At 38.8% G+C, this 27,952-nt stretch overlaps 5 protein-coding genes across 8 annotated transcripts; 4 read left to right on the top strand and 1 right to left on the bottom strand.

Annotated features, from left to right (window-relative positions):
- The first annotated feature begins 1,698 nt into the window (after positions 1-1,698).
- LOC121775081 (serine/threonine-protein kinase tricornered-like) lies at positions 1,699-7,781 on the top strand. Its single transcript, XM_042172050.1, has 14 exons — positions 1,699-1,988; positions 2,636-3,119; positions 3,648-3,822; positions 4,348-4,431; positions 4,526-4,767; positions 4,836-5,055; positions 5,676-5,755; positions 5,843-5,927; positions 6,116-6,247; positions 6,331-6,444; positions 6,518-6,565; positions 6,730-6,814; positions 7,244-7,300; positions 7,384-7,781. Exons 2-14 carry the CDS (start codon positions 2,896-2,898, stop codon positions 7,479-7,481), a joined length of 1,644 nt encoding a protein of 547 aa, XP_042027984.1. The 5' UTR covers positions 1,699-1,988; positions 2,636-2,895; the 3' UTR covers positions 7,482-7,781.
- Positions 7,782-9,174: 1,393 nt separating this feature from the next.
- On the top strand, positions 9,175-13,422 carry LOC121775208 (casein kinase 1-like protein 10). The gene is made up of 14 exons (XM_042172241.1): positions 9,175-9,782; positions 9,891-9,931; positions 10,110-10,179; positions 10,260-10,408; positions 10,490-10,585; positions 10,746-10,816; positions 11,230-11,291; positions 11,418-11,481; positions 11,577-11,661; positions 11,746-11,872; positions 11,953-12,026; positions 12,118-12,178; positions 12,562-12,686; positions 12,783-13,422. The coding sequence occupies exons 1-14, from the start codon at positions 9,707-9,709 to the stop codon at positions 13,017-13,019; spliced, it is 1,338 nt and encodes a 445-aa protein (XP_042028175.1). The 5' UTR covers positions 9,175-9,706; the 3' UTR covers positions 13,020-13,422.
- A 1,030-nt stretch (positions 13,423-14,452) lies between these two features.
- Positions 14,453-18,068, top strand: LOC121775176 (protein NPGR2-like). 3 transcript variants are annotated; one of them, XM_042172186.1, is made up of 6 exons: positions 14,453-14,695; positions 15,277-15,560; positions 15,672-15,924; positions 16,066-17,282; positions 17,368-17,518; positions 17,582-18,068. In XM_042172186.1, the coding sequence occupies exons 2-6, from the start codon at positions 15,303-15,305 to the stop codon at positions 17,887-17,889; spliced, it is 2,187 nt and encodes a 728-aa protein (XP_042028120.1). In that variant the 5' UTR covers positions 14,453-14,695; positions 15,277-15,302; the 3' UTR covers positions 17,890-18,068. The 3 variants fall into 3 exon arrangements, with proteins under 3 accessions (XP_042028120.1, XP_042028119.1, XP_042028118.1); XM_042172185.1 differs by having other exon boundaries at positions 15,301-15,560; XM_042172184.1 differs by lacking the exon at positions 14,453-14,695 and adding an exon at positions 14,703-14,928 and having other exon boundaries at positions 15,301-15,560.
- Positions 18,069-19,068: 1,000 nt separating this feature from the next.
- On the top strand, positions 19,069-21,538 carry LOC121775331 (GTP-binding protein At2g22870-like). The gene is made up of 4 exons (XM_042172407.1): positions 19,069-19,596; positions 19,680-19,749; positions 20,739-20,901; positions 20,978-21,538. Exons 1-4 carry the CDS (start codon positions 19,173-19,175, stop codon positions 21,188-21,190), a joined length of 870 nt encoding a protein of 289 aa, XP_042028341.1. The 5' UTR covers positions 19,069-19,172; the 3' UTR covers positions 21,191-21,538.
- Positions 21,539-21,819: 281 nt separating this feature from the next.
- LOC121775332 (nascent polypeptide-associated complex subunit beta-like) lies at positions 21,820-23,752 on the bottom strand. 2 transcript variants are annotated; one of them, XM_042172409.1, is made up of 7 exons: positions 23,650-23,752; positions 23,398-23,543; positions 23,084-23,151; positions 22,773-22,921; positions 22,617-22,673; positions 22,284-22,322; positions 21,820-22,189 (listed from the first exon to the last, which is right to left on the bottom strand). In XM_042172409.1, the coding sequence occupies exons 3-7, from the start codon at positions 23,149-23,151 to the stop codon at positions 22,023-22,025; spliced, it is 480 nt and encodes a 159-aa protein (XP_042028343.1). In that variant the 5' UTR covers positions 23,398-23,543; positions 23,650-23,752; the 3' UTR covers positions 21,820-22,022. The 2 variants fall into 2 exon arrangements, with proteins under 2 accessions (XP_042028343.1, XP_042028342.1); XM_042172408.1 differs by lacking the exon at positions 23,398-23,543 and having other exon boundaries at positions 23,650-23,751.
- Positions 23,753-27,952: the final 4,200 nt, after the last annotated feature.

Consider the following 27,952-nt stretch of genomic DNA (forward strand, 5'->3'; position numbering starts at 1 on the left):
ACGATGGTTGTGTACAACGCCTGGATTAGCGTCTCGTACGATCCCATCGTCGGGAATCAACAAACCCGAAAGTGCTTCTTGGAAAAGGTCACCGAGGCATACAACGAGATTAAGCCGAAGGGGTCCCGCCGCCACACATTGAAGATGCTCCGCGCTCACTTTGACCGAGTCGACAGAGAGGTCAAAAAATTCTGCGGCATCTACAACACTGAAACGGCTCATTACCAAAGCGGAGCCACGGGAGCCGACATTCTGAGATCGACTTTGCGAATCTATTTCGACGACACCGACAAAGAATTCAAACATATCGATGTTAGGGAGGTCGTCAAAGACGAGGCAAGGTGGGCCGGCGGTGTCCAGTCCAGCACGGGCTCGACCTCGAAGCGCACGGCGGGTGACCAATACTCGCCTAGTGAGGACGGTTCAAGCAGCGCTGCACAAGAGGTTGCCTCGCAGGAGGTTGAGGGCACGGCGGACGATGCAGTGGGGTCCTCTCGTGGGCGCGTCGGCCGCAAGGGACCAAGGCGGCGAATGCGGCTAGAGGGAGGAGGGGCCGAGGCGAATCAAGTCAGGCAGGCTCCCAAGGCCGCCCTCCTCCTTAATGTCCATGTACTTCACCGCCACGATGGCGGACACTTCCCGCGACGCCTGCCCAATTTCAAGCCCATCATGCCGACATTGTGTATCTGGCGGAACAACTTTGTATTCTGCCTCCACCGCCTCTGGGGGATGATTCGCCGGCGTAGTAGTTTTTATAATTTCTATAAAATTGTATTTTAAATTATGTCTTTTTTTATTTATTTTGCCACGAATTTAATTATGTATTTTTTTAGGATTTTAAGTTGTAATTTTTATTTTATTTAATGAAGTGTGTTTTTATTAATTGAATTTGTTGGAAATAAAAATAAAAAATGAAATTGAATGAATAGTTAAGGGATGAGATGGTTAAGAGACGGATAAGAGATGGAGGGTTACAAGTTGTGTCTCTTAGTTAAAAGATGAAGTGAAAAGTACAGTAGGGCCATGAATAGTTAAGAAATGAGACGGTTAAGAGACGGATAAGAGACAGCATTGCCGATGGCCTTAGTGCTCTTAGTTGAAAAATACCAACAAAGAAATACTACTCCTACTAGCAAAAATCAATAAAATAAGTATAGACTAGCATTTATATCTCTTTTTAATACTAGCTAGAAAATATATTAAAGTTTTGACGAAAATGCAAAAAACAAAAGAGAAAAAATTAAACAGGAAAAGATAATTTTGTTTGTTTATTGGGGTCAAAAAAAGCAATTAAACAAAGATATAAGAGAAAGGGTAAAAAGAAGGGGTAAATATAATTTCCATACATAATGTTTTACACTTATTTCAATTTAATACAAAAAGTTTCAAGTTTACATAATTAGTAGTCGATGTTTAATTTAAATACAAACCGTTACTATAGCACTATTAACTCCGTTATGTGGCATGTAACTCGTCAACTAAATAAAAAAAAATCAAAATTCTAGATAAAAACTCCTCAACTCTCGTAACCAACTCTTGACATTCTTCAAAGATACAGTGAACCAAGAGCTCCACTTCTCACGGTAAAACTTCTCTCTCTTTCTTTTTTTCAATCTTTTTCAATCTTTTTTTCTTTGTTGTTATTTCTTGTAAAAATTGTGTTTTTGTGTATTTGAACAACTACATTTTTTATGTTTGAAAATGTATTTATCCTAAAAAGAAAGAATACATCTCTCTTCTCTTTCTCTCTCTAGAACTTTTAATGGCGAATGATGCCACCACCACAGCTTAAAGTTTCCATCACAGTCTTATGCTTCTTCTTCAACCAACTAGAAAGTTAGGGTTTCAACTTCACTTTTCTGTTGGTGGTGTTTTTTCCAGTTTTTCAAGCAATTTATGGTCCGCACGGAGCCAATTTTCGCTTGCTTGTTTTGATGCGGTTGACGACGGAGTCACGCGGTGCACGATTTTCTGGATTGAATTTTCAGGTAAAGAGTCCTTGAATCTGTTGCTGGGGAATCACGATTTCAGGGAAAAATCGTGGTGTAGGATCGGTTGATGCGTTCGATTATGATGCTCGTGGTTGAACTTCTATGCATTTTGAATACTGAGTTCAGAGATATATAACTATTTGTATTTTGAAATTTTAGTTATTTTGTGCGATTGTTGAAGATCCTTTTCCATATTGGTAGTCTGTACAGTAGTGGCCAGTGGGGGCAGTTGCTGCGTTTGGTCATTTGGTTATTTTGCAGTTTTATGTGATACGCAATAAATTTTTTGACTTCTCACTCCTCTTTCTATCTGATGCCAGTAAAATTAATCTATTTGCAACTCTTTTTAGTTATTTTTTTTATTTCTTTTTACTTCCGATCAAATTTTCTTTTCTTAGGTGTATTTGGCTCATTTACCAGTTGGATTTTACTTTAATTGTGGAGATTTTTGCTTAAAGTAAAATAGGCAAGTTTTCCAAAAATATGGATTTGTTTTTAAACGAGTGATTTATAATCAGCTGAATTTTTCATCCCTTTTATTCATTATTTTGATTTGATGACTGACCGGAAAGGATTTTTTTTTACTTATAGAGAATAGAGTTTACCTTTTCGATTGATTATGTTTAATTTGTTTCTCTATGCAGCGCGCTAATGGTTATGGTTTCTGTCTGTGATCTGAGGATTCGATTCCGTAACTGACGATTTGGAAGCTTACTGTCAAGTAAATAGAAATATATAACCCATTAGGTTTGTAGCTGGTACACGATTCTGATAAAGAGGCCTATACTCTTTAGAATTCGAATCCGTAACTGATGATTTGGAAGCTTGCTGTCGAGTAAATAGAACTATATAGCACATTAGGTTTGTAGCTGTTACACGACTCTGACAGAGAGGGTTAAGATAGATGGAATCTGCTAAGCGTTGGTTCGGGAAATTCCGTCCAAAAGAGAAACATAAGACTTCAAACAAGAAGACGGAACCCACACCATACGGGAAAGAAGGTTCAAAAACACCATTGAATGATGAAACTCCTTCAAATGCTACTCAGCAGAAAGTAGCTGCTGCGAAGCAATATATCGAAAAACACTACAAGGAGCAGATGAAGAGTCTGGAGGAACGGAGAGAGCGGTAATATTTCTTTTCTCTCAGTTGATTGGCCGTGGAGATTTTTGTTTCAGAAAGTCACTTTTTTATGATCTTCACTAAACTAACTGGTCAACAGCCTGACCGAAGCTCCTCCATTTCTTATTAAGTATTTTCAGGATGAGTGTTTCGTGATTGAATTTTATCGAGATTTTCCATGCTGATAGTCTTTCAAAGTATTAACCTTTTCGCTTTATATCCTTGTGCCCTTCAGGGACAGTATAATATATATAGTTGTTTTGGTAAGAATGCCCTTTAGCAACATATATTGTCCATTAAAAGATGAAGAATTAGTTAGGTTAAAATCTGTTCATTTTGTCCATTTTATCACTTAAACTATGTTTCATGCTGCAGTATCCCCTACTGTCACCTTTAACTATGAAAATATTTCACAATCCTTAGTTTTCTTACGTTGTTGCAAATCTATTAGTATTTCTTACTGAATAAATAGTTGTGATGGATCTTTATTTTTCTGTATTACAACCTTTAACTAATAATTTTGTGTTTTTGCAGGCGTAATGTACTGGAGAGAAAGCTGGCTGATGCTGAAGTAACTGAAGAAGAGCAAAACAACCTTTTGAAACATCTTGAGAAAAAAGAAACAGAATACATGCGCCTTCAAAGGCATAAAATGGGTGCTGATGATTTTGAGCCATTAACAATGATCGGAAAGGGTGCTTTTGGGGAGGTTATCTCTCTCTCTCTGAGCTACTATTTGTATAACTTTTCATGAAAAATGGTAGAAATCTTTATTGCATCATATGTTTTGTTGATTGGTTCATATAGAAGGATGACATAAGCCACTTAAAATAGCTGTCAGGTTTTAGATGCCCATTGAACAATATTTGCTTGATTACTCCATAAATAAAACAGCAAAAGAAGTATGAGTACCTACAGTATGTGCCATTAGAAGTTGCTACTTCTGTGTTTGTGTGTGTTGACCTAGCGGTTGAGTAGTTAATGCCTGGGTCCAAAGGTTTTAGTTCAAGTCCACTGTCTTTAAATAGTGTTGCAATTACCAAAAAAAAAAGTTGCTCCTGCTTGGTGGAAATTCTCCCCCATCTCTGGCATGTCAAACTAGATCAGTTATGTAGTATTCTTCAATAGGCAGAAATAGGGTGTTGTTTCTGTCCAGCTAAGATGCTAATATTGATAACAATAGTTTTAGTATTTCTTTTGCATGATATCCAACTTGAAATGTGTCCTGATGCAGGTTAGATTATGCCGGGAGAAATCAACTGGCCATGTATATGCCATGAAAAAGCTTAAGAAGTCAGAAATGCTTCGTAGGGGTCAGGTAGTAATCAGTATTTTACCATAAAAAAGTTGGCAATTTTCTAAGATGATTTGTGGCCTAACTGCTATTGCTTATTCTTGTTCTGTTTGTTTAGGTGGAACATGTTAAAGCAGAAAGGAACCTACTTGCAGAAGTTGACAGCAATTGCATTGTCAAGCTTTATTGTTCTTTCCAAGATGAAGAGTATCTATACCTAATAATGGAATACCTGCCTGGTGGTGACATGATGACTCTGCTGATGCGTAAAGACATATTAACAGAAGATGAAGCCAGATTTTATGTTGGGGAAACAGTACTCGCAATTGGGTCTATTCACAAGCATAATTATGTTCATAGGTTTGTGATAATTTTTGTATGGTTCTATGGCTACTTATTATGATATTTAATATTAATTATACTTGCAGAGATATCAAGCCTGATAACTTGCTTCTTGACCGACATGGGCACATGAAGCTGTCAGATTTTGGATTATGTAAACCTCTAGATTGCAGTAATATTCAAGAAAAAGATTTTACTGTAGGAAATAACTACAGTGGATCTCTTCAAAGTGATGGCCGCCCTGCAGCACCAAAGCGCACTCAACAAGAGCAACTACAACACTGGCAGAGGAATAGGAGGATGCTGGTAAGAATCCTATCACAATATGGTTCCATCCCATCTTTATTTCCCAGTTGAGGGCATCTATAGTCTTGTAACGATGAAAGCGAAAGATTCTCGCCATTCTATAAAGCATCTCTTTGTCCACAATAATTGAGTGTAAAAAGCTGGAATTGTTTATCAATCTTTCTTCATTCTAATTTATCATACTCCATTTAAAAGATTATAAATTACCTTTCCCAAATAATTTGCATAAATAACACGTGTAAACCTAGCTGGAATGACGGAAATCATGTAATAAAGTTTATACGTAGTATATGGAAGATGTAGTGATAGATCTTCCCTCCCACTTTTCTGAATATTGAAATGTTGCTGATTGCATCTCTCAGTCCATGTCTCAGTCCTTTCGCTAAATGGTTGAGACCCTTTTATTCAATTCAGCCTGGGTGCAAAATGCCCAAGGCCTGAATACTAATCCTAATCAAACTAAACAACAAAACTTGACGAGTAAAGAAGTAAACTAATAAAATCTGTGTGCGCCCTAATGTGAGACTCCTTCCGCTCATAAACTAAATCTCTGACAATAGTTGCGTACTCTGTGGCTTGAATTCAGTTGTGCTTGAATCTCCTTATGTATTTTTCTGTAGGCTTATTCAACTGTTGGCACGCCTGATTATATTGCTCCAGAAGTTCTGCTTAAGAAAGGATATGGAATGGAATGTGATTGGTATGTTTGCTTATCTATTGTGTTCCTTTTCTTCTTGCAACATTTGTTTTTCAAGTTAATTCTATCTGGAAAATTTGTTTGTGGTAGGTGGTCCCTTGGTGCTATCATGTATGAGATGCTGGTAGGATATCCACCATTTTATTCAGATGAGCCAATGTCAACATGCAGAAAGGTAAATATTGTCTGAGCAGTTGCCACTCTGTATTTTAATTACTTTGTGGAATCAGAATATCACATCCGAAACCAACGTCTGCCATTTCCAGCTGCATAAGTTCATACAGCATCATCACTTTTGTATATTACTTTATCTGCTTGATCAGTGTCTTGATCTCGAGGGTTTCTCTTTTATTTCCGGTGTAGATTGTGAACTGGAGAACTCATCTTAAGTTCCCTGAAGAGGCAAAGATATCACCAGAAGCAAAGGATCTTATATGTAAACTGTTATGTAATGTAGAGAAAAGGCTTGGGACAAGGGGAGCTGATGAAATAAAGGTGCTTATGATGTGTCTAAGTTCATATAATATTTAATTGTAATATCACAAACTATCAAGTGAACTTCTTCATGGCCTTCCCAGGCTCACCGATGGTTCAAGGGCATTGAGTGGGACAAGTTATATGAAATGAAAGCAGCATTCATTCCAGAAGTTAATGGTGAACTGGACACTCAAAACTTTGAGAAGTTTGACGAGGTTTTATTATTCACTCATGTAGTAGTTAAGCTTTTGTTATTTTCCTGTGTTGTAATACTACTGTCTTTTGCAGTCTGATAATCAAGTCACATCAAGCACAAAATCAGGTCCCTGGAGGAAGGTTAGTGAATCCCGCTATGAACAACTGTTTCTAGCAGTTCAATTTAAATTTCTGTGATGTTGATTTTCTCCACCAACTCTTTGGACTCCCCTTTTGCTACTAAAATCAAGAACTCAACCTGCTCTATAGTTAGTGACAGTATGAATTTATCTTTCATGATGCAGATGCTGCCTTCCAAGGATGTAAACTTCATGGGCTATACTTACAAAAACTTTGAAATTGTGAATGAACACGAGGTTCCTGGCGTAGGTATGCTGTCTCTCTTCTATTTTTTACCAATATTTCTATTTATGTCCGAAATTGATGGTGGTGAGTCTTTTCTGCTTTTATTCATCAAAAATAAGATAGCAGCAGTGTTTATGAGATCATCAATAGGCAATTTACACAACACAGAAAAAACAAGGTTCAGGGTCTTGCCCAAAATATTCTAGCCTGATTGGCACGAACGATTAGCCCACTAGGATTGTTTCAGACCAAGTGGGTAACATCCCTTCTTATTATCATCCATCAACCCTTACTCTTAAAACTCTTAAACCAATTATAAATGCATATGCCATTTCACTCTTGTTATCATGTTGAATTATCATTACACATGTATTACCTTGTGTTGTTTCTTTCCTTGAATATGGAATTAACAATTGTAGACTAATGCATTACTTCCGTTCTTTCTATTGCCAGCCGAACTGAGGAAGAAGAGCACCAAACCCAAAAGACCTACCGTCAAATCCCTCTTCAGTACAATTCTTTTCATCTTCTCTCCGTTACTGTTCGAGCAATCATTCTCTCCATTGTTATAATCCTATTACCACCTTTGACAGATGAGGAGTCAGATTCGGAATCCAATCAATCTGCACTGGGAAGCTTTCTAAATTTGTTACCTGAGAATGCAGAAGTCTCGAAACCAGGCGAATCCTAATATTCGACAAATGTTGATACATCTGACGACTACTCTAGTAAAGCTTTAAAAACGAGGTTTACAATTCGTTTCAAATGTTAGAATTTGTTGTGGGGCTGTTTTCATCTGGTTGTGCTGTGAAGGCAGGTTTCCCCATATGTATATGTGAGGCTGTGTAAATTATGCCCTTGGTTGTATATAGCCTTTTTTTCATAGATGATATGTGTAATTTATATTTTCACTGTCGTTGGTCAGTGTAATTGTTGGATTCGTTGTCGATTTAGTTGAACAAATGAAAATGAGAACATTGGTGTTGAATTATCAGCTTGAATTTTCCACAACAAAATACAGATTTGGGCTATAAATTAAATTTCAAGATTCTTGACCAAATGATATTGGGACAAATATCATCATCGGTTTTTGAAGTATTGGGACAAATATCATCAATTCATCATCGGTTTTTTTTATGATTTCATACCCCAACAAGTGGTACACTAGAACTCAATAATGTCCATTCTAGTTTTGAAGTTAATTGGATTTTTTTTGTACAATATTTTTAGAATATGAATGTGTGTCGTACTTTTGCTTATTCAACGTTCTTGAAATAGCATTAAAATGTTGTTTGGAGTTACATAATTCGAAATAGACATTGGCTCAATGTATTATTTCTATTAGTAAACTGTAACCGCTTTTTAAACATGGTATAAATTTTTGTTATTAGTAATCAACGCATGGCATTTTATTCATAATGTAAAAGTTTTTTTTTAAATGTATAAAATCGTAACCTTGGATATATAGCACCGCTTGCATGGGTGAAATATCAGAAATTGAGGTTACATACCGATTAAAAGTTACTAATACACAAGGTTATACAAACAGAATATTGAAATTAGCATTCATTCAAGCCGTTTAAATTAATAATACATGCTTACTTTTTTTATATTTATATTTATTTAAATAGATGGTTAATAGTAGTATAGTTTTTTATTCACACTGAATAATACATTGAAAATTCATACAAAATGAAGAACCTTGAACAAGTTATTTCCAAACATGGAATATTAAATCCAGTCCGAAATCTTTAACCTAACATATACACAATCTACAAAGTTTATTTTATAAGAGAATAATACTACTCATATAAAGTGTTACTCCCTCAGTTTCCTAGTATTTGAGTATTTCATTTTCTACCCCCATTTTGAAAAAATGATATCCTTTCGTTCTAAGGAAGATGACCCCTTCCTTGGATGGCATGAAATTTTATGCAGTTATATTTTGTGTGTTAAGAGAAGCGAGTAAAGTAAGAGAGAGAATAAAATGGAGATAAATGTGTTTCTATTTTATGTAATGTGGTCATCTTGATTGGGACAAACCAAAAAAGAAAGTGGGTCATCTTCAATGAGACGGAGTGTAGAGAAGAGTATTATCAATATTATTCTCTTCTTATTTTAATTTTCTTCATTTTAACTATTTATTAATATAATTTTTTCAAAATGAGGGAAGAAAATGAAGTGACCCGACTATCCCGAAATGAAGGGACTACCTCTTTAGTCTTATTATATTACTACTAGTACTTTTAAAGTTCGAAATATAATTTCCAAATTAAATGAAAGTACTTAAATTATTCGAGAACTATTGAAATGGGAAATTAAATTAATTTACTTTATAAAAAACACTAAATGTTTTAGTAGTATTATATTCCCAGACAGATTTTGTTCTCCTTCATCACCTGTGTCATTGCTCTGTTGTTTCCCTCTTCACCTTCTCTCATTCCCCACCTCCCATTTCCAATTCCCCTTTTAATAGTGCATTTCCCCTAAATTTACACACGCCACATCCCATTTCCACCCAACATTTATTGCTTCCTCCAAAATAAATCAATTTTCCGTCATCAATTTTTTCCATGCAAAACGAATTCCAGCCATTTTCCGTCTTCATAGTCCCTGATGTTGACTTTCTTTATCGGAATATGTAGAAAACACTCTCTTTTTTTCATGGCTTTTCTGATCCTTTTTTAGCCCCTTAATTTTTTGATTCAACCCATCCATTTGATTCTCATCTCACATTCTTGGAAAATCATCTAGTGGGTGCATTTTTTGAATGAATTCCGTTGGGTTTGAAATGGATCTGAACGGAATTGCACTGAAACTTGAGATTTTCTTCGTTTTGATTGTAAAGGCCTGAGATTTCTTGATTGCCTCTATTTGTTCGTTTCGTTTTTCAATTGATCATTTGGAAAATCAAGAATGGATCATGTCATTGGGGGAAAGTTTAAGCTGGGGAGGAAGATTGGTGGGGGATCTTTTGGGGAGCTTTATTTAGGTAATTTCTTAATATTTTCTTTAATACAAATTCATTCTTTTGCTTAATGTTGATTGGCTTTGTAAGTTTATAACATTAACATTGTTATATTTTGCATTTTTCTTTCAGGAACACATACACAAACTGGCGAAGAAGTTGCCGTGAAGCTGGTGAGTAATTTTTCCTTTTAAAGGAGATGCCTTATAAATTTAGAATATGATCAATGATTTGTATTTTTAAATGTGCTTCTATCCTATAAATTTCAATTTAGATTGTCTATGCTCGAATGGCATTTAGTATACTCTTTGAAGTTTGATGTATCTTTGATCTATTTCATGTATATTTCAGGAATCTGTTAAGACGAAACACCCGCAGCTTTATTATGAATCGAAGTTGTATATGCTTCTTCGTGGCGGAAGTGAGTTTTTCCCGTGGTTAGTTCTTGGTGGTGTGATAGCTTAAAAGCAAGTTCATTAATCTGTAGTTTGTTTTATGAAGCTGGGGTTCCGGAGCTTAGATGGTTTGGAGTTGAAGGAGAGTACAATGCCATGGTTATTGATCTTCTTGGGCCAAGCTTGGAAGATTTGTTTAACTATTGCAATAGGAAATTGTCCCTGAAAACAGTTCTCATGCTTGCTGATCAATTGGTAAGTTTGAATCATTGCAGAACTGTTTTTATCAGGTTGTTTTCAGCTGTTCTTATGGTCACCACCTCGCTTTAATCTTAGATTAATAGAGTGGAGTTCATGCACTCGAGAGGTTTTCTTCACCGTGATATAAAGCCAGATAACTTTTTAATGGGCTTGGGACGCAAAGCGAATCAGGTAGTGATGGTTTTATTTTTGGTTGAATTTGCATAGCTGTTTAGCTATTACTCTATTCAAGTTAGTCTGCCCATTTGAGTAAAAAGGCTGAAGAAGCAATGATAGAATCTTGCATGACTTGAGCCTGCTGTAACTCGACGCATTGTTACCTTTGTAACAGGTATACATTATTGACTATGGACTTGCAAAGAAATACAGAGATCTTCACACTCACCGGCACATACCATACAGGTGTTTACTACTTGATCAACATTTCTCGTTTGTCTAATTTAACTTTCCTCTCACTTGCATACAAAGCACCCCTATTTGCTCAAGTTGAAGAAAGAGAAATGTCAATTACTTGGTTGGACGAGTAGGATTGTTTAGAGCTTTGTAGTTGATGCTCAATTCTGCCTGTGGCGTACTTCTTAAGTAAACATCTGTCTGTTAATTTATTTTATCTTCATTATTGGCCTTTTCAAACAATGTTTGAAGGTTCTCCATGAATAAGGATTTTTTCGTATGGCTCTCAAGGCACTGTATTTGTAAGATAGCATAAAGAAAATAAATTTGTATTTCTTCGCCTTTTGGCTTGTAAAGTGTGGCATGTAGGGGTTGGTATTCTGTAAAGATCAATGAATGGTTCCTCTCTCTCTGTTGTACAGGGAAAACAAAAATCTTACCGGCACAGCTCGTTATGCTAGTGTTAACACTCATCTTGGAATTGGTGAGTGGAGTCCACAATTACATACCATCCTGCTTTTCACTTATTTTTATTTTTGGAAGAGTATACGAAGAAAGTTCGAGGACATCTTCGTTTTACTTAAATTCCGTATCTGATTTCTTGCTACAGAGCAAAGTAGAAGGGATGATTTAGAGTCTCTTGGCTATGTTCTCATGTATTTTCTCCGGGGAAGGTTGAGAAGAACAGCTTTTTGGATTTTCAATCATTCTTCTTTTGCCAGTCACCAAACACAATCCTAACTTTTTTTTGTTGAAATTTATTTTGTAGTCTTCCCTGGCAAGGACTGAAAGCTGGCACAAAGAAGCAGAAATACGATAGAATCAGTGAGAAGAAGATGCATACACCGATGGAAGTATGGCGCCTTGTTAAACCTGGTTAACTTTATCGCTTTTGTCCTAAAAGTGAATTTATCTGATTATGTGTATTTTTTTGGCAGGTGCTTTGTAAATCTTACCCATCCGAGTTTCTCTCATATTTTCATTATTGTCGATCATTGAGATTTGAAGACAAGCCTGATTATTCATACCTAAAAAGAATTTTCCGAGACCTATTTCTTCGAGAAGGTAATATGACCTTTATGCTCTGGGGATTGAATATTATCTGCTGTTAAGATTCTCTGTTGATGACTATACTAATGGAGCAGGTTATCAGTTTGATTATGTGTTTGACTGGACCATATTGAAATACCCACAAATCGGATCCAGCTCTCGATCACGAGTAAGTATTCTCTACGACATTTTTTTCCTGCAAGAAGCTAATTTACAGCGATAGTAGCTCGAATTCTTAATTGATTTCTTTCTGTCTGCAGCCAACCGGAAGACCACCTACAAATGCTGGACCATCTTCAGAAAGATTGGAACGGACACCAGGTCTGTAAGGGCTTTCGATCACCTCATGTTTCGTGACATGCCTAAATTAAAACTATAGGCCTAATACAAATATCAATTAGTTGAAAAAAGAAAATCGAGTCTTGTGCTCATAGACCCTGACATTGCTTAGTCCATAGGCCTAATCACATGGACAGATCATCCCCATCCCCATGACAATTAAACAAAACCTCCCTTATTGAAGCGTCTCAGAAGTCGTTTCTAAATTACAGTTGGCCGAAAGGCTGTGCATTGTTTGGCAATCAACCCTAAAATAGTTGCTGATTATAGCCCCACACCCATCACGAATGTAGCTAGATGTTTGAATTGAAATCAACGCGATCATACTCCTTGGCTGATGAATAGCTTCCAAAAATTGATGATAGTGAAACAAGAAGTTCGAGAGAGACTTTCTGGTGCTGTTGAAGCATTCTCCAGAAGAAACGGCGCTAGTCATGGAGATCACTCGAGGCACAAATCTTCAGACGATGTTCCATCATCTAAAGAAGTGGTAGGCACAAATAATCCATGAAAATTATCCAGCTCATTTATCTCTTTCCATCTGTTTTCGTTTTATTTAACGATCTGTTGTTGATCCCTCACTCAGCAAGCTGATACTGAAAAAGGGCGAATATCCCGGCCTAGCACCTCAAAGAGGGCAGTGGCATCAAGCGGCCGACCCAGCACTTCTGGCGGCCGCCTGACAACCACTCAAAGACTACAGCCTGGATTCGAGTCCAAAACGTCCTCCTTCACCCGTGCTGGTGCTACAAGAGGAGGCGATCGAGATGAAACTCTCAGAAGCTTCGAGCTGTTGACTATTGGCACAGGGAAAAGGAAATAGTGGAAACATCGTAGCACTACACAGTTTTGTTCGGAGACCAAGAACGCGGGATGGAGGCTATTGGCCGTCTTAGCCTATCTCACACATGCTCATGGCTTGGGATCCCAAATCCCATTTGCTGCAGTGCATTGCTGGGCAGAACAGTAAAGTCATCGATATATTCCATGTCCATCTCTCTCTCTCTCTCACCTTTATTTCTTTATTTGTTTAGTCATATACATATTGCCATTTGCTGCAGTGCATTGCTGGGCAAAACATTCACTTCATTCATTTTAGTGGCTAAGAAAAAAATTGCAACAAATGTGTAAAGACCAGTATGTTATTTGCATTAATGTTACACTGCTTCAGTGAAGGATTGAGATTTTTGTGAATGGAGAAAACAGGGATGTGTTTGCTGGTTTTATTTATTTATTTTTTAAAATTTTGAAATTTTAATAGATGACGTTTGAATTATTGCTCGAATTCAAATGCTATGTCAATTTTGGATTGCAAATATATTTACAGAAATATACAAGTTGACTTGACTTACTATGATTCTATGAATTTGAAAAACAAATTCAAGTTCTTTAAGATTATTGGTATACATGTCAAAATCAAAGACATGATTTAATTAGTATTATTATTAGAACAAGTTCATTCTTATCAAATTTTTATCTTTACTGGCCTTTATTTTGATACGGCAGACAAATATTTTTGTATCTAATCATCCTTAAAATTATGTTAAATTTTATTTATTTTATACTTGATCCGTCTTGAATGAGTCCGTCTTGAATACTCATTCAAGACGTCGACTTTTTTTTTCAAATTTTGTTCCAATCAAGATGTCTTATTTTCAAATTTAACAAAAATTTATATCTTCAATCTATTTATTAAAATACTCAACTAATTTTTCCTTGATAGTACTTTAATATGCTTAACAATTTCACTTAATATTTCATGTCATTCGAAAATATAGTCAAATGAAACAGAGATCATTACGCTTTATGTTCTTACGCCTAATATTTAGCTATATTACCTCAATTTCCAAGAAATAGACACATTAGTTTTGATAAGTGTGGTGAACTGACAAGGAAATGCCTCACTTAAGTGATAATGTATGTGAAGAAAATGACGGACTATATGGTAAATGTGATAAATAAATAAATTAAATATATTGTTTGTTAACGAAAATATATTAATTTTTGTGAGCCTATCAAATGACAAGCAAATTATGTTGTTAGGAAATAGTAGTAGTAAAGACCACTATTTGAATATAAATGGCGTAATTCACCTAAAATAAAGAAATCATATCGGTCCACGCCAGAAATTCATGTACTACTTCGTCTTCCCTAGTTAAATAAAATAGTCTTTTGGAATTAAATGCTCCACTGCCCTGAAAGGGAAGATTCAGTTTGTTCTGATATTATATTTAATGTTCTTAGATAATCCCACCTATAACATTTCCTCCTCTGACTTTTGAACCACTTTTCTTGGACATTTGACACACTTCAAAACAAGCCTCCAATTAAAAATAAAATAAAAGAACAAAAAAGTAGCTCAGCTTTGGATTCTTGGTTAATTTTATCCTGTAAAACCAAGAAAGCTCTTTTATTGCTGGAGAGGGAAAAAAAATTGAGTGCAATGGATTTTACATGTTGTGGGCTCTGCCTCTGCCCATGCCTTTCACCAAGCCAAAGGTCCTTCCTTTTTTAGTGATTTCTGCTTTCATTTAAATAATGTTTGTGTGTTTGTCTGCATTTTCACAAAGGGTTTAAACTGCTTCTTGCGTTCACACTGAAGGATATGATATGATGGGGTTTGCCTATTTCTTCACCCCTTTTTATCTGTCAAAAGTTGCATTTTTTGACTTCTTTTTGTGGGTTTTTGTCTGGTGCTAAATCTACCTGGATGTTTGGTGAATTTTGGCCGTGTAAAATCCTTTCACCTCCCCTTTCTTCTTGGATGCTTTTGTTGTCTATTTTGGTGTGAATTTGTTGCTTTATTAGCTGGATTCTGGAAAATTATGTTTCAGTAGTCAACCATCAAAAAGGTTGCTTGATTATGCAAACATGTTTAGTGATGGATGCATTTCTTGTTTTGGGCATTCTTGGTTAGAGTGGTTGGTAAAGTTTGTGTGTGAGAGAGAGTAAGAGTGTTGTTTGTTTGGAAAGATTAGTTTTTTATTGGCTGTTTTCATGAGAAATTTGAATGAAGGCTTAGCAATGGCATGTTTGAAGTGACTCATTTATTGTTGGTGTAAACATGCTTTTTGATTAAGGAATGATTTAATTTTGCTGAGAAGGGATGAGCATTAAGTATTGGCTTTACAAGCAAAAGAATCAGTTGCGTTCGAAATTGGGGAAGATGATGAAATGCATTTGCTCCAGCGAGCAACTTCAAGCAGACGAAGGCATCCCTGCTTCATCGGAGTCACTGGCAACTCGTGACTATTCAGCCAGTGGATTCTCTTCGCGAGCTGGAGATGCTGACACGAGAGCTGACACTAGTAACATAGAAGAGGCGGAGTCATCACTCCGTGAGAGTGGCTTCTTGAATTATGAGGTTTGTGACTGTGGCTTTGCTGCACATATATAAGATATCTTGATTTCGAGAACAATAATTGTTGGAGTTTGCGTTTACATATCCGAACTGAATATTTATGTTCCTAACTAGGAAGCGAGAGCTTTGTTGGGACGGCTTGAGTATCAAAAGGGAAATGTTGAAGCTGCACTTACTGTTTTTGAAGGGATTGATGTTGCTGCTGTAATTCCTAGAATAAAGGCCACTATAGTTAGAAGATGTGAGCTTCCGAGACGCCATTCTCAGAGCAACGGTACTCCACCGATGTCTATGCACGCTGTAAGTTTGCTTGTCGAAGCAATTTTCCTCAAAGCCAAATCACTCCAGGTTCTTGGAAGGTACAAAGGTATTTGTTTGAGATTTTCACTCTCTCTCTCTTTTTATCGTGTTTATGTTTGTGTGCGTCTATGAGCATATGGACACAATTTGTGAACGGAGCAAACGTTGATGTGTCTGTTTCATAAGTTGGAGTGTGCATTTTCTGCAGAAGCCGCTCAAACGTGCAGTGCAATATTAGACACTTTCGAATCTGCAATACCGGAAGGCTTGCCAGAAAAGTTTGCTTCCGACTGCAAATTGCTGGAAACGTTAAACAAGGCTGTGGAGTTACTTCCTGATCTGTGGAAGCTCGCGTTCGGCCCCCAAGAAGCAATATTATCCTACAGAAGAGCCCTACTCTATCAGTGGGATCTCGATGTGGAAACCAGAACGAGGATAGAAAAGGATTTTGCCGTGTTTCTTCTTTACAGTGGTCACGATGCAAGTGCTCCGAATCTTCGTTCACAGATGGATGACTCTTACATACCGAGAAACAATGTTGAAGAAGCTGTTCTCTTGCTACTACTGATCCTCAAAAAGATTTTTCTGAAGAGGGTCGGATGGGACCCTTCGATCATATATCACCTTGGTTTCGCCTTGTCAATAGCAGGCGAATGCAGGTCGCTCACCTGCCAAATCGAAGATTTGCATCCAGGGTTCATCGAAAGAAGAGAAAAGTACACTTCTCTAGCCCTCTGCTACCATGCAGAAGGCGATGACTCCATCGCCCTAAATTTGTTACGAAACCTTTTGAATAACAGAGAGAATCGTTTTAGTTGCGAATTTGAACTGCTGTTGGCTTCGAAGATTTGCACAGAGAACTCCAGTTTCCTCGAAGAAGGGATGCAGTATATCCATAAACTGCTCGTTCCATCTGAAAAATGCCACGAGAGAGCTAGTGTTGCAAATCACTTGTTAGGCCTCTCTCTTTCCGCCCAATCTAGAGGAATGGGGTCGGATGCCCAGAGGATCTCGCTGCAATCAGAGGCGCTGGAGGCGCTTGAAACGGCTCAAAAGATGACGAGAGGGATGAACCCCAACATCCTTCTTTCTCTTAGTCTCGAAAATGCTGAGCAGAGAAAACTGGATGCTGCTCTTTATTACACGAAGCAGTTGCTGGCACTCGAAGGTGGCTCGAATATCAAGTGCTGGATTCTCCTTGTTCGGATTTTGTCTGCTCAGAAACGATACGTAGATGCAGAGATCATGCTCGATGCTGCTCTGGACGAAGCAGGAAAGTGGGATCACCCAGGACTGCTGCGAACCAAGGCTAAACTGCAAATCGTGCAAGGCCATTTAACTGATGCGGTTGAAACGTATACGAAACTCCTTGCTGTTCTTCAAGTGCAGCGAAAGAGCTTCCAAGTCCACAAACTGCTCTTACAAGTACGTGTTTCGTTTCGTTTCGCTTTGATGCTATACATAAATTCAGGGGAAAAACGTCTAGATCGTAATCCACTTCTGTTCACAGGACAGGCAGAGCATCACGAGCTTAGAACTGGAGACGTGGCACGACCTTGCAAACGTCTACGCCAGTTTATCACAGTGGCGAGACGCTGAGATATGTCTCTCGAAATCTGAAGCCATCAATCCTCATTCGGCCTCAAGATTGCATTCTGCAGGTAGATCAGGCTTATTCTCGAGTTCATACAACAAGAGATGATGATGTTGTGATTGGTTTACAGGTTTACTCTACGAGGCGAAAGGCATGCAGAAGGAGGCTCTGAAGTCGTTCGAGAAGGCACTAGACATCGACCCTAATCACATCCAGAGCTTGATATCCACCGCGGTTATTGTGAGACAGCTCAGCGAGCAGTCCGTGGCTGTGGCAAAAAGCTTCCTCACTGATGCTTTGCGGCTCGACAGAAGCAACCATACAGCATGGTACAATCTCGGCCTCATCTACAAGAGCGAAAGCAGCGCCACGGCTCTGGAGTGCTTCGAGGCTGCAGCCATGCTCCAGGAATCCGAACCGATCGAACCTTTCAGATGATGATAGGAGGGCAAAAGGAGCAATGTTATGTATGTTGATGTATAGATAGATGAGGTAATCTTTTGTTGATTATGTATGAACAAGTCCTTTGAAGAGAAAACACTGGTTGTATGATGTTAGATTGTGTTGTAGCTTGAGATTAAAATAATCTAAAGTTATCATTAATTAGATTTCATGAACTTTAACTCCAATTCAATCTTCAGCAAGATTGTGTTTTTCATTAGGCTCCGTTTGCTACACGAAATTGGAATTGGAATTGGAATTGAATTCGAATTGGAATTCTATGGAATTGAATTGGAAAAAATTGAATTCTAATTCAATTCCAAATTCTATGTTTGATAAAGTGAAGTAATTGATACTCTAAGAAATTGAATTTGAATAATTTGTGCATACACACTTTACACACATAATATACACACTCACACACACTTCACACAAAACACACATACTATACACACATAATATACACACTACACACATTTCACACACTACAAAAATTTTCAGCAAGATAGTGTTTTTCATTAGAGTTTTCTAGCTGTGCCCATTTTCAAGGTTGAGCCTAGTTTTTTTTATAGCTATATTATTTCGGTTCCACTTAAATTGGAGCATTTTCTGATTTTATGCATTGTTATATTATTGTTTTGTTAATTAAGTAAAAAAATAATAAAATAAGATAAATAATAAATTAGTAAAATCATGTCAGGGAATGTATCAATTAATATATTTGAGATATTTCAAAAAACATCAATTAATATATTTGAGATATTTCAAAAAACTCGAATCAGCGAAAATATGCATGTATTTTTAAAAAATTGATGCATATTTTAGGATAAATAAATGCACAATTGCTTTATTTTATATTGATATAAAAACTTTCTCTCGTGTTTCATTTTAAAATGTTTTGTTAATTTTATTTAGATGCCGTTAACTTGTAGTTTATGTGTTGTAGTTTATGTGAAGTATAAAATATTTTTATAATTGTTGTTTGAGGCTCTGTAGTAGTATATATTTAAGTAAAGAGTTAACTACGTCCACTAAAGCACAAATAAGAATTATTTATTTATTTATGCAAACTAAACTTTGAACATTTTATAGTATGAAACAAAAATTAAACATTTTGTATGAATCAGTTAATTACCCCCATATTTTAAGATAATAAATCTATTTTTTTATATCAAATTATATCAGTTTTTTTATCTTCTTGTCTGGCATTCTCTTCTTCAGTCGTTTCTTCTTCCGAGAATTAGTTTGGAATTTGGCAAACTCTCGCCGGCGCCGCCAAAATGCTACTGCAACTACGGCACCGGTTGCTGAGCCCCAATTTCCCATCCCTCCGCACCTTCCCATCTCCAAACACCCTTCCAATTTCCCTCTCCCTCCGCGCCTCCATTTCTCAGAAGACAAACCCCCAATCCTCCGAATCCGCCGCCTTCGCACGCACCGTCCTATTCATACCCCCCGGAGTGGAGCTGGACGAAATCACAGAGGAAAAAGTCCTCCCTGGCTCCAACATCGTGCTGGGGCCCTACGCCGGCGACGCCAAAATCAAGCAGGTCGATTTCGTGAAGAGCAGCAATCGCCCCAAGGATTGCCCTAGAGATGAGAGGCCCGAGTTCGCAATGCTCGGCCGCTCCAACGTCGGAAAGTCTTCGCTTATTAACTCGTTGGTTCGGAAAAAGGAAGTCGCGCTCACTTCTAAGAAGCCAGGTTTTGGATTTATGTGTTGGTTGGTTGTTTTGTTTGTGTGATTGGGGGTAAATTGTTGATTTTAGTGTGGATGGATTTTGAAGGGAAGACTCAGTTGATTAATCATTTCTTGGTGAATAAGAGCTGGTACATTGTGGATTTGCCTGGATACGGGTGAGATCTTCGTTGCCTTCTGTTTTATCTTCATTGCATTTCGATGTCGAGGACTCTAGGGCTAGTTGGGAGCTTGTTTGTTCTATTGTTCATTGTTTGCAGTGATTTTTGCTGTGAGTAGTTGAAACGTTAGTGGGAATTAAGTTAGATCCTCTTGCTCGCAATCCGAATTTTAATGTTGTATTGGAGATCAGAGTTATAAGCAGGGTTGTTGGATGAGAAGGTCATCTTGAGGAACATATTAGCTTTAGGGATTCTATGTAGATGAAAGTATGATATGAATTCTCTTGCTCGCAATCCGAGTTTTAATGGTGTATTTGACAATAGAGTTTTAAGTTAGTGATTCTGAAGAACATATTTGTTATAGGGATTCTATATAGGTGAAAATATGAAATGAATTCCCTTGCTTGCAATCTGTTTTAATAGTGTCCTATACATCAGATTTTTAAGTAGGTGATGCTTGTTAGTTTTAGGGATTCTATATCGATGAAGTTGTTGACTTGTTGCCTGTTGGGTACAAGGGATTGCTCTATATGGCGGCAAGCAGCACGGTTTCCCTGTAGTATATTTGTATCTTGATGGCAGAGCTGTTTAGCTGGTTAAGTTTTAGGAGTTGTGATGGCAATATAACTAAGTAACTGAGTAAATGCAAGAAGCATCATTCACGATTGGAGAGTTGAATGCTACTTTTCTGAAAGTAAGATGCCTGGACCAAGATATTGCTAATGATTTTCCTTGATGCCAATATACTTGTTTTGAGGTTGTTGTGTTTGGTACTGGATGTTATACTACGCTTTACCATAATATGGATCGTTTCCTAGAAACTTACATATGTATGTAAAATTGTCTGGTACATACCTCATTCGGTTTTCTTTGATGTGTATGATGATTTAGCTAGAATAACAGTGTTACAATTCAAGCACATCGTGTGATGACTATTGTTTAGAGTTTAGGCCTTCAACCTAAGTGTCATCTTATTTCACCTGCAGATTTGCTAATGCCCCCGAGTCTGCTAGAATGGATTGGTCGTCTTTTACCAAAGGTTACTTTTTGAATCGTGATACCCTGGTCTCCGTTCTCCTTCTGGTTGATGCTAGCGTTCCGCCTCAGAAAATTGATCTTGATTGTGCAAACTGGCTCGGGCGAAACAATGTATGTAGTTTTGACAGTGAATTCTGCTCTCCTATAATTTCAAAGAGCTAAAACTCTGTTGGTGTGTCGTTTGTAGATACCTATGACATTCGTTTTCACAAAGTGTGACAAAGCAAAAGGAGGCAAAGCTAAGAGGCTTGATGAAAACATTAAAGATTTTCAACAGCTGATCAGAGAAAGCTATCGGCAACACCCTCCATGGATTATGACGAGCAGCGTGACGGGTTTAGGCAGAGACGAGCTTCTTCTGCACATGTCGCAGCTCAGAAACTATTGGGATCAGGAGTAGTGTGTATGTACAACTGCAGAAACATCACAAAAGTTAAGGAAAAAGGTATTGCGACCTGCCATTTTTGTCTCTACTCAAATCTTATATCGTTGTAAATTGTTATGCCCCTCTTTTGAACTTCCCAAAGCTGGTGAACTAGCTCACTGTAGCTCAGTAGAATATGTTGTGCTTTTGATCTCAGCAGTTTTTCTATCCTGTACATGTTCTAGAGGCTTTGCCTTTCGGTTTGAGCAGTTGGCTACTTCATGATAGAATAGATGTTTCTTACCACCGGTAGTTTGCTTTGTTTCTCGGGCATAGCCTGCTTTTCATTACCAAAAAAAATGGAAGCTTGCTTTGTTTTACTCATTTATTTGAAGTTATTGAGAATATGAACAAATTGAGCTTTATTTTTTATGTAATTTGTAAAATAAATTAAACTAATACTAATATTTTTAAGGTATTACTACAATAATAGTAATGGAGTAATAAAATGAAGTGGATTGAATGGTGATCATATAAGTTATGCAACATAACATTTCTCTTAATTTAAACTCAATCTTAAAATAAGTAATAAAAACTTCAATGAGTATTGTGAGAGGGTATTTTGACGAGGTAATAAAATCGATCATACTCAATGTTATACATTCTTGGTTGAAAGAGAGTATTTTTTACGATAAGAAATGATATAAAGTTAATAGAAAGACTTCTGCAAAGAGTCTCATTTACTTCTACTGCAAAATATAAAGCCAATCACCAAAGAGAAAGCAGTTGAGGAGTTATTAATCGTTGACATAGACAAAGGAAACAAGGAAAATATAACGCAACGATTCAAAACTGGAAAACATAATCCTTAGGAGGTCTGGGTCTGTCCTTCCTCCGCAGCAGCTTCAAAGGTCTCACCAGCTACGAGTTCTGGTACATCGTCATCATCGTCTTCTGCTGCACCAGAGCTAGCAGCCGGTGCCTGCTTCTGGAATTGTTCTGCTAACTTTTTCAAATTCTCCAAGTTATCCGGACCTGATAATTACATACATTAAGTTGTTTTCAGTAGAGCTTGTTGCAAAAAATCAGATATCATAAGGTGGCAAAAGAAAGGAATTACTACACTTACCCAACTGGTTGATAATTTGAGGAAGAATGTCTTGCAATTCTGAAAGAACCATAAAAGAATTACAATGAGTCCAGCTTCTTATATACTTGAAATTAGTAGACAAATGTTGAACAAAGCAAGCTTTCGATGAGATAACAAATATTTTGAGTTGAACACAAACAAGTGGAGAGCAACAAATTATAAGCATCACGAAAGAAAATGAGATGATCAATGAGAAGTGCATGATGTCCTATTTGTAATGCTACCAGTAAACAAATGATGTTTAAACCTTAATTTCAATTCAACCTTATCAGCTATAAAAAGTAGGTTTCGAGTAAACAGAGATAAACATACTCTTGTTCTGAGGAGTGCCACTAACAACCCAGGTGTTGGCTGCAACAGATGCTTGCACTGAAAAAACAAAAAAAAAATTAGACAAAAAGTTAAAAGAGCATATAAAGATGAGAATGCGAGAGCATAGCACAAAATTTAAATGCGAGTAGCTCATACCTTTCGGGTTGACAAATTGTATAACCACATCTTCCTTGAAAATATTGACTTCCTCGATTGCAGGTATGGAATTCACTCCAATTCTCTTTAACGTACTTTGAAGTCTCTTGTCATCTGTGGTGGTCGTCTTGTGTACAGCCTTCTTCTTTCTGCAGACCAACAAAAGCACATTCATTAGAAACACAAACAGAAACAAAGCAAAGTTGAAAAGACGACAGATGTTACTCTTCTGCAACCCATAGTTCTGTCTCGACAACATAAATTAGTCTAAACTGTAAACAAAACTTTGCTGCATATTATCAAGAACGAACCTTCTCATTGTACCCTTCCCACCAGTTCTGACCGAACCGGCCATCTTCATTAATTTTTCGACATTCATCTGCAGCATAGAGAGTTGAAGAAAATGATTACAACATACCAAAACAAAATCGCCAAGCAAATTCATCCAAAGGCCTCTTATTTCGACAGCAATTCAGCATAAACAAAAACTATGTGCAAAACTAACCATTAGAAAAATAAATTCCACATCTTTCAGCTAAACAATGGCATCTCTATCACGATTAAAAAAATTTCAAAAGAAAGATACAATAAACCCGAAAGAACAATCAAAACTAGAGACTATCACCTCTGACGAGAAATAAACAAATCATGCCAAAAATTTCTGATTCAGCTGGAAATGAAAATTAATCGCTCAGCGCCAACAGTGAGGATAACGAATATAAGGATTTCCGATCAGGAAAGTATGAGCAGGGTTCAAAAGTAGAAAACGCTCTACAGATTTACAAAAAAAAAAGCTAAATCAAAAGCTAAAACAACTGGAAAACTGAAATCCACATGCCAAAAATGGGTAAGAATCCGAAGAATTAAGAGAAATTACCTCTGAAAATGTGAAGAAGCAGAGTGGGGAGTGAGGGACGGAGAGGATAACAAAATGAAACCCTAGCGCCAACTTCAATTAGGGGCTGCTCGCACAACCCGCTTTCTATATGTATACAAAATTATTTAAGTACTCTGTCGCGCTTCAATTCTCAAAATTAGGCCACCCGCTCACGCGGGCCCCGTATTCCGTCACGAAGGGGCGAGACGGCGGCGTGACGCGTTGCAGCGCTCCGTCTCGTCCCCAGCCCGTGACGAATGGCGAGACGTCTCGCCACGCGCCGAGGCGACGTGGCGCGCTCCGGCGCCATGCGTGACGCCCACTCGCCAGCTCACGAGTGGGCATCGTCACGCTGACGCAATACTTCATTTTTAAAATAAAAAATTTGAATTAAATAAAAAAATGAAAAACGGTAATATTATCGTTATATTACCGTTTTTTCATTTTTTTTTATTTTTTTACTCTATAAATACTCCTAATTCATCCTTATTTCACACACAAATACACATCTATTCTTCCCAAATCATCTCCATTTCCTCTCCAATTTTCATCTAACCTCTCATCGCAAAATGTCCGGCGACGGAAACTCTGGCGGTGGCGGTGGCGGCTCCGGCGGGTTCGACATCAACGCGTTCGGCGACTGAGGGGCATGTACAATGTCCTCGGTGGTGGTTCCGGTTCGTCGACGCCGGGGGGTACCAGCCACCCCATTTTGATGTAGATGCATACGCCCGTCCCTCCGCCCTGAGGTATTCGCAGGGATTATCTCATATTCGAGAGGATTCTTCCGTTGATCCCTCTCCGGAAGAAGGCCGAGGCGGTGGAGGAGGCCGAGGCGGGGGAGGAGGCCGAGGCGGTGGAAGCTCCAGGGCGGAGGCGGAGGCGGACGTGGAGGAGGAGGAGGATCTAGGCCGGCATCCGTACGGCCCCAAAGAAACGCTGGCGGTGTACAACGCCTGGATCAGAGTCTCGTACGATCCCATCGTCGGGAATCAACAATCCCGGAAGTGCTTCTAGGAGAAGGTCACCGAGGCCTACCACGAGATTAAGCCGAAGGGGTCCCGCCGCCGCACATATAAGATGCTCCACAAGAATGAAGCGGCTCATTACCAAAGCAGAGCCACGGGAGCCGACATTCCGATGTCGGCTTTGCGAGTGTACTTCGACGACACCGGCAAACAATTCAAATATGTCGATGTTTGGGAGGTCGTCAAAGACGAGGAAAGGTGAGCCGGCGGTGTCCGGTCCAGCTCGAGCTCGACCTCGAAGCGCACGAAGCACACGAAATGTTGATACTACTATTTTTATTGTAGAAATCATGGTATTAAATATGCCCGGTCAATGGATTTTGACCAAATAATAAATGTGACGAGACATTTAATTTTGTGAAATTAAATGACATAGCGTCGATCTACATTTTACGTAGATAAATGCAGTATATTCACTTTCTCAAATCCGATTTCCGGTGAGTGAGAAATAGTGGATTAAAGTTGGGCATAATTAGCTTTTAATTAAAGCTTGGAGTTGGAGCTTAGGGAATAATTAACTAGTGTTAATTATCCCACATTGGAGGATTAACACATATTTTAATGTGTATAAATTAAGTGACTTTATGTTACTTAATAATTATAGTGGACCAAGATGGGTGAAAGAGCCCACACGCGCGCACACGCGCGCGCCGCCCGCCCGCCCGAGCCCGAGCCCGTGCTCGTGCTCGAGCTCGCGCTCGCGGGCCGCGGGCCCGGGCCCGATCCCGATCTCGATCTCGATCTCGATCTCGATCTTGATCTTGGACTTGGACTTGGATCTTGGCAATTGGTCTTTGGGCTTGGGGCTTGGGGCTTGGCCCAAACTATTCTTTTTGGACCACCACCGAGTCAGCAATCCAAGTGGCTTGACACGTCGTCAAGCGAGGCACAGTCACGGCTGCCACGTGAGAAATCCACACGCTCCACACACGGATGGCACACTCCTGCCACACGCTCGTAACCGTCGGCGGTTACAGCATAAGCTCTCTCCCTCTCTGCATTGTCTTTCTGTCGAAGCTCTGCCCTCTCCTACATCCAGTTCGCCGAAGCTCTACTGATTGCGGTGCTGCATCAATAGAGACGTAGCCGTTTTACCTTTGGGGACGACACGCCAAACCAAAGAGCACTACCGGGGCGTATCTCGTCTTGTGGGAAGAGGCCTCCTCGACTCGGCTCAAACATTTTTCACGGTTACTGTTTCGTTTTTACATTTGTAATCTCATTCTAGTTCAGTTTCCTCTTTTGTATTCCTTCTTTTGGGTTGTATTACGCCCGGCTCTTATCTCTTGTAATCCAGAAACCAACAATCGCAAGACGAGATAACTTGCCTTTGAAGGGATTTGGACCTTTTAAACTGAACTAAAAACTTTCGAAACTTAAACCTTTGCTGGAGATGTCGACGGAATCCAACACTGCTGCTGCCACCACCACCTCCGCCATTCCCTCCACCATGGCGACCACTGGACCGGTCAACACTTCATCGATTCCCTCGATGATGCCAACCTCCGGCTTCCCAGCTGCCTCATCCACTGTCCCTTGGGTTTGGGACAACCCCTTCGGGGCGTCCACTGGTTCCACCTTTGGTGGTTCGGCTGGTTCCACTTTTAGTGGTTCCTTCGGATCCTTTAATGGATCGAGTGTTGGTGCATTCGGGCTCAATACTGGTGTTGGATCTTCCGGGATCAACACGAATGTGGGGGGCACTATGCCCAACACGAACATGGGGGGCTCTATGCCCAACCAAGTTGTTGGCTCCTTCGGGGGCAACGAAATTGGTTCCTTCAATGGACCAAGTGCGGCACCTATGGCACCAAGAATGATGCCACCCGCCGAGAAGCCACCAAAGTTTGGAGGATCTGACTTCAAGCGGTGGTACCAGAAGATGTTGTTCTACTTGACAACATTGGGCGTCGCCAACTTCCTCACGGAAAACGAGCCGCCAGCGCCAAGTGACCAAGAGACTAGGCTCGAAGTCATGGCGGACTACGAAGCTTGGAGAAAATGAGATTATCTTTGTAAAAATTTCATTCTAAGTGCATTAGATGATAGTTTGTACAATGTATACTCCAATGTAACCACATCTAAACAAATGTGGGAAAGTCTAGAAAAGAAATATAGCATAGATAATGCTGCAGGGACTGAACAGGTCGTAGCGTCCAAGTTTATGGACTACAAAATGGTCGACTCTCGACCTATCATGGAGCAAGTCCAAGAGCTCCAAATGATCATCCACTCCTTAGTGACTGAAGGGATGACCTTGCCCGATAAGTTCCTAAGGTGCACGATCATTGACAAGCTCCCTCCAAGTTGGAAGGACTTCAAGAGTTATCTCAAGCACAAGCGAAAGCAGATGACCCTTGAAGACTTGATCGTGAAATTGCGCATTGAGGCCGACGTGCGCAAAAGTGATCAAAAGGCTAAGGGCAAACCAGGCCACTTTGCTAAAGACTGCCGCAGCAAGAAGAAGAAGCCGGCAGCCCACGTCGTTGAGAAGGAGTTCAAGGACTGGGATGAAAACGACCTCATTGTTGTGGTCACCGAAGAGGTTAACCTTGTGGATAACAAGGGTGGCTGGTACATCGACACCGGCGCTACTGCTCATGTCTGCTCAGATAGGAGCAAGTTTGCCTCCTACACTGCTGCTGAAGGGAGGAAGATCAACATGGGGAATCAAGCATCTTCCGAAGTCCTCGGCTTTGGCAACGTGATTCTCATGATGACGTCTGGCGTCACAATCACTTTGAAGGATGTGTTGCATGTCCCAGACATCCGCAAGAACCTAGTGTCAGGATCAATACTAGTTAATAAGGGTTTAAACTTGTATTTGAGTCTGATAGGTTTGTCTTGTATAAGTTTGGAAAATCCCTCGGAAAAGGTTATGTAATCGATGGGCTTTTCAAGCTTAGTGTAGCAACTCGCAGCGTTGCAAAACCATTGGCTAATAATAATAAAGCATCTACTTCCTCTTATTTGACCGAGTCTTCAAATTTGTGGCATTGTAGATTGGGACATGTAAATTCAAAAGCCATTAAAAGATTAGTAAATTTAGATTTACTAAAGGCTAATGAAGTGGATAATCAAGATAAATGTGAAATTTGTCTTGAAGCAAAAATTACTAAGTTGCCGTTTCATTCGGTTGAACGAAACACAAAACCCCTTGAATTAATTCACACGGACGTATGTGATTTAAAGATGGTGCAAACAAGAGGTGGTAAAAAGTACTTTATCACTTTCATAGATGATTGCACAAGGTATTGCTACATTTATCTTTTAAG

The sequence above is a fragment of the Salvia splendens genome, chromosome 17, assembly GCF_004379255.2.
Source record: "Salvia splendens isolate huo1 chromosome 17, SspV2, whole genome shotgun sequence".
In the NCBI taxonomy this organism is placed as follows: Eukaryota; Viridiplantae; Streptophyta; class Magnoliopsida; order Lamiales; family Lamiaceae; genus Salvia; species Salvia splendens.